This window comes from Callospermophilus lateralis, chromosome 17 (assembly GCF_048772815.1).
Source record: "Callospermophilus lateralis isolate mCalLat2 chromosome 17, mCalLat2.hap1, whole genome shotgun sequence".
NCBI classification, from domain to species: domain Eukaryota; kingdom Metazoa; phylum Chordata; class Mammalia; order Rodentia; family Sciuridae; genus Callospermophilus; species Callospermophilus lateralis.
The window spans coordinates 65,119,203-65,133,223 of record NC_135321.1 but is presented as its reverse complement, the minus strand read 5'-3'; the positions used below and the strand labels follow the sequence as shown (position 1 = coordinate 65,133,223).

At 43.6% G+C, this 14,021-nt stretch overlaps 1 protein-coding gene across 2 annotated transcripts in view; it reads right to left on the bottom strand.

Annotated features, from left to right (window-relative positions):
- The window catches only part of Spire1 (spire type actin nucleation factor 1), a 144,376-nt gene that overhangs the window by 15,210 nt on the left and 115,145 nt on the right, over positions 1-14,021 (bottom strand). For both annotated transcript variants that reach the window (XM_076837208.1, XM_076837209.1), the window contains exon 9: positions 7,648-7,820. In XM_076837208.1, coding sequence (XP_076693323.1) covers positions 7,648-7,820 — 173 coding nt within the window. The remainder of the gene's footprint in view (positions 1-7,647; positions 7,821-14,021) is intronic.

The following is a 14,021-nucleotide window of genomic DNA, read 5'->3' as shown; positions in this document are numbered from 1 at the left end:
AAAGAGGGGCCTCCCCTGAAACTTCATGCTGAAATCATCAGTTTCAAGTCAGTTACAAGGCAAAGAATCTGGTCCAAGATCAGGAGAAGGAGAAAGGCCACAAAGGGAGGCAGAGGGCACCTGCAGGTTTTAGCAGTGGCTTCCCCATTCCTGGGACAGGCCAGGAAGAGCAGCCAAACAGTGAAGGTTACACCCATCCACATGTGCCACAGGCCACAGTGACCAGGACATGCAGCCAGCCAGCAGAGAGAAGGACTCCTGCTATGGAGCTCAAAAGGGAACAGCAGCCAAAAGCACGTCTTAGGAAAAGAAAAAAAGGAGCGAGGAGCAGCACCTCCCTGCAATGTCCTGCAGAAGACTGCACGATGGAGACCCGGAGAACCTTCCCTGGCCCCACACACTCCTGCCCACCTTCCGCAGGAACTTTTTCTGCAGTAGTGGGAATCGTTCCTTTCCAAGCCCTTTTTATTTTCATTTCTAAATTTTGATACAGGGTGTTGCTAAATTGCTAAAGCTGGCCTTGAACTTGGAATCCTCCTGTCTCAGCCTCTGGAGCAGCTGGTATGACAGGCCTGCGCTGCTGTGCCCAGCTAACAATGTGTTTGAAGTCCAATTTTACATGCTGTTACCTCTGTTAGTGTCAAGAGAGAAACAGATCACATTTCTTTATTTACAGGCAGAACCTAATTATAAAGCCAAACTTTGTCTCTTGAAGATATTACCATCCTTATTTTTTAAAGAAAACTCTGGGGGGAAAAAAAAGCTCTCTAAATAAAGTATGTCAGAGTGAAGTCTTTTTTAAGCAAGCAAAGAGATCAATAGTCTTATTACCATAAATGTTAAAATTTCAAAGAAAACTAACCAATGTGAGAAAGTGTGGTCAGTGGGGGGAGTGGCCACTGGGCTCACAGCCTGCAATGGCCCCCTTCGGCCTGGCCCCTCCTCCACTGTTCTGTATTGAAGGAGAAGAGCTGTGGAGAGGTCTCTGCGGAAGGGGGCTCTTTTTCTTTTTTCTTTCTACACTTTTTATTGGTGCATTATAGTTGTACATAATGATGGATCTGTTGTTACATGCACACAATGTAACCACACAGTTTGGCCAATATTCTGCCCAGCACTTCCACGTGTGTGTGTGGTGGGGACCTCCTTTTCTTTCCTTCATACCTAATTCTAGGTGAAGTCCTATAAAACCTCATAGCCAGCTTTCCCTACCATTGCTCCCAATCTTTAAAACAGCTACTCAATATCTGATAGTCTTGAAAGCACTTTAAGGAAGCAAAGTAAAGTTAATCAGGAGCCTTCATGGTACCCTAGAGCGCCAGCTCTGCTCCAGGAAGTCAGCAGGGCAGAGCGAGATCCACCCCTTTCCTAACCATCTGGAGTGAGGGGCTGGAGGAATACCCTTCACTGCCCCTAGCAGGTCAGAGTGTCAACTCAAAGTAAGCATCTTTCCTGAATTCTACTTTTCAAAGTAACACTAAAAATGTGCAGATATGGTTCTAGGGGAATAAATATTTCAGTTCAGGTAAATTTAAAAGTAACATTCTGATTTTTTCCTTAATAATGCCTGATACTTTTCTTTCACTTTTGTAGACCCAAGAATGATAAGAGTGAGAAAGGAGCACATTCAGAGCAGGATCTGTGCTACTCAGAAGCTGCATTCTCTATTTAAAATGCATTTGCTCAAAATTAAAGAGCAACACAAGAAAACTGCATGCATAATGTACTCATTTTTTAAGTGTTTTTGCAAAAAGGAAATAACCAAGGTTTGGTGATAGAATCTGATGTCCTCATTATGGACATATAATAAATTTAAATGTTAGAATTCTTAACCTCTTGCAATGCTAGGGATAGAACACAGGGCCTTGGGTATGCTAGGAAGTGCTATACTACTGAGCTACACCCCCAGTCCTTAAAAAGGATTGTTTTAAATTTAAATGGCTCCCCAGAAGTTGCTGATGGTCCTCTATTTCCCTTCCCCCACATGCCTATGATAGGAAGCGGCACTCAATTTTCTGACTGCTTGACAACTAACCTTCTTTAGGATAAGCTCCTGCTCCAGAGGGCCACCAAAGCTCAAGGGCCCAGGCTAGACTTTGGGAGCAGGAGATGTGTGTGCACCTGCTTGTGGTTGTCCCATGTCTGTTTCTGTTGAGTAGCCAAACCTGCTGCCTGTCTCTGCCTGTCTGAGGGGTTCTGATGGGTCTCTGGCGTCTCTAGAACACCAGTCTCCTCTGCCTGGCCTGCTTTCTTCAGTCAGCTTGAGTTGCTGATCCCAGGGACCTATCTGACACTCAGGTCTTTTCTAGTTCAGAACTGCTCTGTAAGACAGCCTAGGGCATGGCTCTGCTCCTAGGGTGGCACTGATCCTGCCTGTGGGTCCCTAACTCATGGTTATAGAAGTGGAAATCTTCCTTTTCCTGGAAAAAAGGCCCAGAGCATCTTTGCTTAGCTTTCTCACTGCAGTTCTGGTACAGCAACAATCAAACCTTTGAGGAGAGTTGTCAACATAGGTTAGCAGCAGTTATCAGAGCTAAACCAGAGACCCCACAGCTCCATTTCAAGGAACTGATGTAAGGCCTGGCAGGGCGGTGAAATTAAACAGAGGTTCATTAAAATTGTGCATGGCTTTTGTGACTTGGTCACTACCTTCATCAAGGGCTGTTTTCTCATGGAAAAGTAACGATGTTGAACAAAACTTCTTAGACCCCTTCCAGTTTAAAAAAACTTGTTTTAAATTCAGGCCTTCACACACACTGCTAATTGGAATACTAGCAAGTTCATGTGGTACATGGACTTTGGAGTTATGTTTCAAATTCCTGAACTTGGACAACCATTCTGTTTCTGGTTTTTTAAAAGTAAAAGGTGAGAGATTTATATGATGTGAAAAGGAAACATATATCCCTTTCTTTTTTGCAGTATCAGGGATTGAACCCAGGGGTGCTCTACCACTGGGCTATATGCCCAGTCCTTTTTATTTTTTTTTATTTTAACACAGGGTCTCATTAAGTTGAGTAGGGTGATATTCAACTTGCAATCCTCCTGCCTCAGCGTCCTGGTGGCTGGGATTACAGGCAAGTGCCACCATGACTGAGTCCTTATTTCTTAAATAAGGATTAAGTTACTTAATAAGGTCTTTGTAAAGATGAGTTAATTGATATCTAAAATCTAGCTTAGAGTTAGCACAATAGATAGTGGCTATTAGAAGGGAAGAGGAGGTAATAGGGAACGAAACTGACTAAACTATGTTATGTACATGTACACACATACCACAATGATTCCCGCCCCCCTTTTTTTTGTACCAGGGATTGAACTCAGTGGCACATAAACACTGAGCCACATCCCCAGTCCTTTTTTGTATTTTATTTAGAGACAGGATCTCACTGAGTTACTTAGTGCCTCACTAAATTGCTAAGGCTGCTTTGAACTTGCTGTCTTCCTGCCTCAGCCTTCTGAGCTGTTAGGATAAATAGGCATGTGCCACCATGCCCGACTTGATTCCCGGTTTATGTATAATTATAATGTACCAATAAAGAAAGGTTAAAAAAGGAAACACAACCTCTTAAAACCGAAAAAAAAGTTGATATAATTTCCTTTAAGGAAATTGAAAATATGTAAGCTATGAAAGTGTATATTTTCATCTCCCAAATGTGGTTCTAGAAATATTCTGAAATAATATAAAAATGTAACATAAGAACGTTCACTATAATGTTGTTACTTATAATAGTAGAAAATCGGTGCTAATCTAAATGTTCTAAAATGGGGGACAGGGAAAATGCTAATGATGGCATACCACTGGACATCGTAATAGCACTGTGTTTGAAAAGGACATTTAATCAGATGGTAAAATGCTCATGGTATTTTGGTAAGCCAAAGACATGGGTTAGCTCTAGTTCTGGCAAAATGGCAGGTTAGACAAGCTACTTCCAAGCCCTAAGAGAGGTGTGAAGCTTCTGGCCACCACCAATGAACAAGTGGTGTCCACTAACAGTGCAAATTCCCAAGTTCAGTGTCAAGGAGGCAGAACCAGCAGGCCATGTCTGACAGCTAGAAACTCTGAAGACACCAACCCCAACTTGAGCTAATGCTTCCTGTGATTGCAATTTGAATGGATAAAGCTACTGGGTAAGTACAAGAGAAAAAAGATTGGTTTGCCACTACTGCAAATGGATCTCTTACTTAATGGAAAAGAAAAAAATTTGATTTTCCTTGATTAAACCACAAACTTTGGACTTTAAGAAAACGAAAAGAAAGTCAGTGTCTCACAGTTCTTAAAGTGATTAAGAGAACCATTTTCTTTCTGCATAAAACAGTGAAGTTATCATTGATGTGCAAATAATTAATATTCTACTTCACAAGACCATTTGATCAATAATAACATAGTAACTGATTACAAGGAACTTCAGAACAAAACAAGAACTACTTAAACAGTAAACTGCTCTTTGTGATCCTACAGTCCCAAGTTAGCCTCACAATCACCAATGAGGAAACTGCTGGTGGGTGATGTCATCAACTGAAAACTGCCTCTCTAGGTGACATCCTACAGTGGGAGAAGCTGTCTCTCAAAAGAAAGTCAAGTCTCCAAGAGAAAGACACAACCATGATCAGAGTTCACTGTGCAGGAGGTGTCCTGATGGGCTTAAGACGGCAGGACAAAAGCTCTCTGTGGGGTAGCTGAGAAGGGCGTTCACATTCAGGACAAGGTGCTTGGTTTGCAGTGTTGCTGCTTCTCCTCCATTTCCAGGGCTGCAGGATATGGGGTGGCAAACAGGTAGGGGGCAGAAGTGCAGTGCAGGCCACATGCTGTCACTTTTGGCACAAACACTTCCCTTAGGAGGGAAGATGAACTTCATGGTGCCCTACGAGGCCCTCAGCGAGGCCAGGAAGATGGACAGTGAAGGTGGAAAGACTCTGGCCTCCACCTCCATTTCTAGTCACAGACACAGCAGCTCTGTGTAACTCTGGGGTAAGGAAAAGTTGTGATGCTTAAAAAAAGGTCTGGAAGCCTTTCCTTAAACAAGGAGGGAAGGAGCAAAATGGGGAAGAAGGTGATTAAGAGGGGGACGCAAGAAAGCAAGATCAGCCTTCTCTGAGATTTCCCTTGACTCAGCCTCTGCAGCCCCGAGTCCTGACCTGGTCTTTGCTCCTGGTGCGACCTTGGCCAGGAGTTCACTAGGTAAGTCAGCAGAGCCACCACATGCCAGAGGTGGAGCAGAGGCTCCATGGCCTCCTGTCCTGGAGCACAGGCCAGCACAAGCATGCTAGGCCCATCCAGGCTCTGGTCATCGCACAGCAGAAGGGAAGGCCCCTGCCTGTCTGCCATGTTCATCTAAGTCTAACACCCACGTTCCACCCCACGCCTGAGGCTGCTGCAGCTTTCCACCCTCTGAGACCACCAGACTCCATGCATTCAGTCACACAGTCCAAAGTGCCCTCAGACACTGTGCTCAGAGAGGCTGTAAGGATCCTTGGCTGTAGGTTTTCATTTCCTATTTAAATGACAAATAGCTAGAGGACATTTGTCATTTATTTTTGCCTCCACCTCCAATACTTATTGAAGTCAGTCAAAAATATTTGACCAGAAAAAATGGAAAAAACAAGTTGGTGAAAAGGCCAAACAGAAGCAGAAAACAATAACAAAAAAATTACTAGAGAATGCAGATGAAGGCAGTCTGTGATGTGACATGAGACACACCTCGTCTTCATATTTGTGGCCATTTTTACTAGAGAGCAGAGATGAACAGAGGTCAATCTTGGTTTAGGAATGTCCTGGTATCAATCAGAAATAACAAAAGGGGCAGGAGAATACCAACCACAGGTTAGAAAAGGCAGGATTCTTCAACGTCTTCTGCAGTTCCATACTTCTGGGGTTGCACTGGGATGCTCATATGAGTTCATGGAATTCATCAGATGGAGGATACAGGGATTAATTCCAGGTGGAGGATACCTGATTCTACTCCTCTCACCAGCTGGAAGACACTGGGATCCACTCCCCTCACCAGGCATAGGGTATGGGGATCAACTCCCTTCACTGGCTGGCGGGCACAGGGATCTACTCCCTTCATGCAGTGGAGGGTGCAGGGATCTATTGCCATCGTTGGATGCAGGGTACACTGTCAATAAGATGAAGGGTCTCTTCCAGGTCCTGAGAACTGGGAGCTTGGGCAGGTTCCCTGTGGATAACAACCTTCACTAGTCCACACTGGAAAGAAAGCTGGTGTGAATTTCCTAGTGCACCATCCATCCAGATGAATGTCAGCTGATGATCTGACTTTATAACAGATGACCTGCCAGTCAGCTTCCACCAGGTAACAGATCACCTGAAGCTAGCTAATGCAGGAAGACACCGTTAGGATAAGCACACTAATCTACTTTAATTCAATTAAAGGTATGTTTCCTCCACAGACACTTTATTGAAACTTTGATTACTATAAAGCCCAAATTTAAATACACTTGATTAAATATGAAGGCTTCTATCTGTTTTCTTAATGTTAAAAATTTGAACACTCTGAACTTTTAAAGTTTTAAAATTCTTTTCAAAAAAGTAACATAAAGCATTGCCACATATGATCCCTTTGAGTAGTCCTTCCTTACACTTAGAAACATCAATCATATTAAACTGCAGAGGAAGGGAGGGTATGTTGCCTTCCAGGCCACTAAGATTATGACCCCTGTGGCTAGTGACGAAGGTCAGAGGCCACAGGACCATAGCTTCAACACTTCCCCTGGCAGTGCCCTCCTGTTCTGATGGTAGGGGGCTGGGTAACAGCCTGAGGGAGTTGAGGTGTTAACAAAGTATCTTCTAGAAGAGACCATAAAAAAGGCTGTAGAGGCTGCCAGTGTTTGGAACCACGGCCTGGTGCATGGTTCTGGGCAGGAGGTGATGGAGGAGTCAAGCAGAGTCAGCCACAGGCCAGGGGGCAAAGGAAGGCAGCCCTGGAAGCTGTGGACAGACCCACCCAACAGAATGTTCTGCAAGAGGACCCTGACCTGCACCATCCTATGGTGGTGGCCACTAGGCCTGAAAACCCAAGTGCAAATACAGGCTGGTGCAAGCGACTGGGGAGAGATAAGAGGGCAGTTGTGCACACACGAGGGGCAGGGAGGGGTTTGGCAAGCAGATGAGGGGAAGGCAGGGCAGAAACCAGCTTCACCTCACGGCTGGTCTTAGAACGGGCAGCAAGACCCAGCAGCAAAGGTGCACAGGACACTGGCCAGGGTGGGGAGCGAAGGAAACGCAGGACCACTCTCAGGAGTGCTTGCTAGCTTGCTTTTTGAGACTTGTCTGCTGACATTACTATTACAGAAAGAATCGCAATTCCGGCATGCGTATTTTAGAGGGAGAAGAATATGCAGAAAGGTTTTTCTGGTCTTTATTTTTCCCCTTCCCCAAACAAAGGGGAAGGTGGTATAAGTTTGAAAACTGCTGACTAATTTTAGCCCTATGTATAATTTAAGACTGCAGAATATTCAAATTTCAGCATTTATTCTAGAGGTGCACCACTGCACCAGCCTACTCAAATGACACTAAGGCACCTGCTGTCTCCCTCTGTGCTACCCAGGTCAACTGGAATCCTCTTCGATGGCTGGAATGCGAGAGGAGAGGAAGCAACCTCTTAAGGCCATGGCGATCTAGATGGGCCTCACCTCGGAGTCAGAGCTGTCCAGCTCGGCCAGCGTGGGGGCCTTGAGGAGCTTCTTGCGCTGTGCAGGTGCTTGCTGGGCAGCACGAGTCCCCCCAATTTCTGTCTGCGATGTCAGGCCTCCATTCAGCATAGATGGCTCCCCAACATTCTTTGGAGATTCTGGGGTAGTCACATCTGGAGGAAGAAAGAGAGAAGCTCAGCTGTGCTTAAACCATCAAGGTAGGTGGTGCTGAAAACTGGCATCAAGCAACTAGCATCTCCTGATCACTCAGGCTTGGCACAGAGGCGCCTTGCCTTTGCCCACAAACCACTATGTTCAGGGTTTAACTGTTGAGACTTGATAAAAGAAACTTCACATGTTCACATTTGTAGTTTAGAATTCAGATCTGGGAGAAATCCTAAAGACTCTGACTTCTTTTTATTTTTCAGATGAAGAAACTGAGTTCTGAGAATCTGGCTTTCCTTTACCACCTCTGAGGAGGCAGAGGTGGGCAGACGTAAGAACAGCACATGGAGCCTTACGGGCACAGTTCCAAGCTCTGTACGTGTCTTGGACACCAGGGGCTGGAGTTGTGGCTCAGAGGTAGAGCGCTTGCCTAGCACTGTGAGGCACTGGGTTCGAGCCTCAGCACCACATACAAATAAAATAAAAACATTAAAAACCCAATATACCAGTAATTCATATACCAAAAATCAATATGCCAACAAACAAAGAATCTGGGAGATGTTCCCTCTCACACATCAGATTTAAATTATTAAGGGCTTGAATTTGATGGGAAGTTAACATGACAAACGAGGAAGAGGAGGAGGAGGCAGCTCTCTACAGGAGCCTCCTGATTCTGAGCAAGCTGCCCAAGCTGCTTCCCCCTCTGTAACACAAGGACAGGGACAGAGGAGAGCTGCTGAGAGGGTGCAAGGGTGACACCACTCAAGGACACCCTGTAGGCAAGGTGGGCAACACCAGCACCAGCAGCTGTGAGCAAGTGAAGGCAGGCCCAGACTGGCACCCGAGGCCCATGCCAAGCCCCTGCTCTGGGGCGCTTTCCTGGAATCCTCCCCTGCAAGTGGAATTAGTTTTCCTCACCATTTCAATTAAAAACTTAAGTGTGGACTGAATTTAATAGCTTACTCAACACAAGGGTACATGAAAGTGAGGAGGAGCAGCAGTAGGTTTTTCCTCAACAAATGACACTTCTATGTCTGGAGTGTAAGAGGTCAAGTTCCAGGAAACAGTCAGTAGGCAAGAGTGCTCCACTGTGCAACTCCCGGGATGCTGCCTAGGAGCCTGCACAAGAGACCTGCACACTGTGCTTACTGCAAATGACACACAGCTTATGCAATGTTTATAATCTCTGCTTATTTTTGGAGACAGGACGTCAGAGAACATGCACTTCTGAACATGAAGAAAGATTTGAACAAGCTAGAAAAAAAGGATGAAAGGAAGTGGAAAGGGAAGAAAAAAGGAGGGAGGAGGGAAGAAGGAACGGAGAAGGCAGAGCATCAGCCATTTACCATTTTAAGTGACATTTTTAATACCTAACAATACACACACTTATTATTGCCTTCTTGGGGATTAAATGGTTAGAACAAATAAATAATTGATGGTGTGTGTGTGTGGGGGGGTATTGAAAGAGAAAAAATAGAATGGGCGACAAGGGTTTATATAAAATATAAAGGTTAAAATCATTAAATAATTCTTTTGTAAGAGATGTAGGGAGAAGTATCTTAAGTATTTTAAAAGTTTTCTAGAAAGCAAAAGAGGAAATGACTGGGCTAAATGATTAATTTCTATTCAAGAAAAAAAGTGTTTAAATATGGTCTTGAAGAATAAATTTCTCAAAGTTTTATTCTACAGAATACTAACTCTATAGAATTCTAACAATATACATTTCCAAAGACTGCTCGCACTGTTTAGGAGAAAGCACTCCTAAAGCTCAGACAGGCAAGACAGGCGAGAAAGCTCTCGCCTGTCTGAGCTTCTCACATTCCCAACATAGGCTCCCTCTGCTCCATGGGTGGCAAAGAAGAGGAAGAGGCCTGGGAACATGGCCAGCCTCCCAGTCCAGGATGGCCACACTTCCCACCTTGCTGCACCCCACCACGGGTAGCGCTTAGGGGCATGAGCAGCTCAGTGGTACATATTTATGAAAACTTTGTAAAAAATATAACCACTAATCAGATCCAGGATTTTATGGATATCATTGCTTAGGACAATGAAAAGAGTCATTTAGGGGAGCTTAAACATCTTAAACAGTACTAGAGGCACTATGTGGAGTTCAGGGACAGTGGCTGCCCTGAGTTCATTTCAATACAGGGACGTTGAGAAACTGCCCAGCAGCTTCCTAACCATCTGAATACTGTTCTATGACAGCTGTCTCTTTAGCTCACTGATTGAAACTCCTGGAATCAACACCTATTAGTATTTGGATTAAACTTTTATTTCTTCTATGTAAGACAGCATATCTTGAGAGGAAAAATGGTATTATATTAAAGATGTGAAATATTTAGACAGTTTTAGAAACACCTATATTAGGCGCAGAATCTAAAATGTATACTTATAATATTCAATATTTTATATAATAACTTTGTGCTGCCTTATTCTGTTTGAGGAAATGTGACTAGAATACAGGTTCTATATTTAATATATACATAGGAAAAATACTCACCTTGATTGATGCTGAGTGGACTGTTAGGAATTTCACTGAGAAATGACCTCTCTACGATGTTCTTAAGCAGCAGGATGTACTGTCTTATTCTACACTTAGATTCAAAAGTTATCATCTAGACTACAAGTTTCAAATGTTTACTCCTTAGTCTGTGCATTCTTCAACTCAGGAAATACACTCCTATCCTTAATAGAATTAGAAATGGACGAACCTTTCCTGTTTACAATCTGGGACATTTTGATTAATAGTCAAAATGCAACAATGGAAAACATAAAAGTAGCACAAAAAAGAATGAAGCAGTTGGAAATCACAGAGTACATTAAGGCACAAAATAAATCACAGCAAATGACAAGTGAAGGCAAAACTCTCTGCTGGAGGGTGTAAGTAACAAGAACTTTCTTCCCAACACAGATCCCCGTGGGCCTGTGAACACACCCTCATGTGGGAGCCTAAGCCTGTGTCCATCAACCCACTGCCCACCGCCTCATTCCCTGCCACCCAGCCTCAGAGACCTCAGGCAGAGGTCAGGAAAAGAGCCTCGTGGTATACTTAGCCAACTTCCGGAGAGCAGCAGTCACACATACGTTCTAAAACCTTCCTGAGTTCCTTTTCTAGACTATATTTGTTTTTACGGGGTTACTCTGCAGATGGTTGATAAAATTAAAATTGTCAAATGGATAAAAGAAAATAGAAAAAGCTCTTCAGTGGTCAGTCAAAAAGATTGTAAAATTTTATTCATGCCATAGATCTACAAAAATAAACAGAAAACTTAAAAGCAGTTGGAAATTAGTTTCATAGTTAAAAGACAGTAAGTATTCAATATAGAAAATGAAGTTAGAACTCTCCGGCTCTTTACATATGTACTATATGTAAGGTATGCCACTACTTCTTTGTGACTTAAGGAGCATTCTATAGTATTTAAAAGGAAATTCTGGAAGAAAACATTGTAACACCTCATGTTATATGTTTTAAACAGTGGCTTCTAAAATTAAAAACTTTAAACTGTAAAATATTTCATTGGAATCAGCTGGCTTTGGAAGTTTGCTCATGTGTGCTCTTCCCTGAGCCACAACCTGCACTGGTTTTCTTCACTCTTGAGCTGTCATTCCCACCTGGGCTACATCTACCCAGCTCCTGCCCACCAACTGAGATTCTGCAGGCATCTCAAGCAGCTGACTATTGGGAGTTCAGCTACTAAAAACTGAATGCCCCAGAGAATAGGATGCATTGAAATTTGGTTTTCTTAAAAGTCTTTCTCTCAAGGCCAAGGCCGGAAGCTGTGACAGCCCCATGTGGGTGGTAGCTGAGTTCTGGACCCTAAGCCTGGCATCATGTCTCCTGCGTAACTGACCAAGAGTGCGAATATGCTGCAGTTTTGATTATTTCAAGTATGCTGTTTTCAAAAGGCAGAATGTCTTACTGACCACAGATTACAAGAAAGCCTTTCAATTTTCTTTTTTGACATGTTTGAACAAGCAGATGAATGCAACGTGTTTCACAGAAACCACACAAACCCACGTCAGGTGTGAAATGTTTGTTGTTTTTACCTGACAAGTCAAAACTGTGAGACATGCTAAGTGGCCGCATTGCTGGAAAAAAGAAAACAAACAATAAAAGAAAACAGTTCAGCTGTTAGGAGTATACAGGAAAGAAAGAAAGAAAGGGCGGAGTGCGCTGGCACACCTCAGCCCCCAGGCTGCTAGAGAGCAGGCCTGAAGGTGGCAGCACCATGCAGGAACCCAAGCCTCCACTGGGTCACTGAGACTTGACATGCAGGGACAACGGAAGGGAAAATGAAGATAAAGAATTGCAGAATAGAAAGCCACAGAAGGATCTTTCACTTAAATATAAAATAGATTCAAAGGAAAAACGGGCAAGTTTTAAAACAGGATTTTAGGGAATGTACACAATGTTTAGAATTTTAGCACACAAATGTAGTAATGTAAGTCAGGGTGAAAATTTCAATAAAGTAAGTCAGGATGAAAATTTGGTTTTCTCAATAAAGGTGAAACATTTCAGTTTAACAGTCTCAGGAACCAGCGGCATCACAACGTGTTATATACTGTGTCTTCAGATATAAATGACTTCCAAAAAGGGTGCTTGGCACACAGTAAAAAAAAAAAAAAAAAAAAAAAAAACAATGATTACCATTTCTTAAGATCATTATTTCCGTCTTGTTGAAATAATCTGTTTCTAAAATTTATTACATATCATGAAACCGCCAAAATATGTACTTTAAGTGGATAAATTTTAGGGTATGTATATTATTCCTTACCCAAGCAGGCAGAGGAGGCTGTGAGAGAGATCTGATGAATTTGGTACTATGGACAGAGCTACCTACTTTCATTGCAGTCCCAAACCCTGACCAGTACCTTGATGGTACCTTGCCCAGGAGAACACCTCTTCCGTGACCTGGGCTGTTCTCCTGTCCCTGCTCAGAAACTGCAGGGATGCACAGCATTTCAGACACCCAGGTGGCCTTCCTCCCTCCCTCAGGAGGTGCGGGCTCTCCCCAGGCAAACACTCAGCTACCAGGACCTGCAAGGCTCCCCAGAACCGCTGGAGGCAGAGTGGAGTCTCTGGTGTCAGCTCACATTCTTTCTTCTATTCTTCTACATCCTCTTCACACCAGCTAGCCAGGATGATCTGAGGCGTTCACTATTTCTTTTTGGCTTCCCCATTCCACAAAGCCCTCATCACAGCCCTGTCTCAGGCAACTTGTCATCTAGGGACAACGCTGCCTTCCTGGCATGACCTCTGGTGGCCTGAGGTGCTGCTGCGGGAGGATCCACTGCAGGAGGGCAAGGCTGACGCACAGGCACACCAAGCAGTGTCCTCCAGGAAGGCAGCCTCTGGGCTCTGTACCCCAACGGAACAGACTGCACCCTTCAGCATGTATGTCAGTAGGTGATTTCAGGGAATAATTCACATCTACAACCCAAAAGCTCAATATAGCATCCTTCAAAAAAATAGATGTGAAGGAAAAGCACTGACTTATGTCCAGCACACATCTCCACAGGTAGATGTTTTTAAAAGCTGTATTTCATCAAAGGGATCTGCATCTGAGGTGGGGCAAATGAGGCAGCTATTTTACTTAACGTTCTTACTGTTTGATGGTCAGAAAGTAATAATTTAAGCACTTCCATCCTAACGTAAAAGTTAGGATACAACTTTTTTCCCTCCAGTACTGGGGACTGAACCAGGATGCTCTACCACTAAGCCATACCCCCAGTCCTTTAAAAAATTTCTTTAAATTTTGAGACAGAATCTCACCAAATTGCCCAAGATGGCCTCCAACTTGCAATCCTCTTGCCTCAGCCTCCTTTCCTCCTAAGCATAGGAAAGTGATTAGGGATTTTGTGTTGATGAGAATAATCTTCTGCTCACTCTTCAAACACTATGCATTTCTAAACTCAAATACCATCTACTGTAGATTTTCCTAATTATGGATAGCAAATAAAATATTACATATTCTCAAGGTAAAATATTATATATCCTCAATCTTCTCTAACATTTTTCTGCTCTTCTCTGGTATGTGACCACACCTGTGGCTGAAGACTTAAGAAAGCAATGCAGTCACTTCTGGGGGAAGAGGTTGTGTCTCTCCAAGCTCTCTAGCCCAGGAGGACAGACAGTAACTGAGGATTGTGGCAATTAACATGGTCAGAGAAAACAAGACGGGGCAGGTGCTAAAGTGCCATTAGCCACA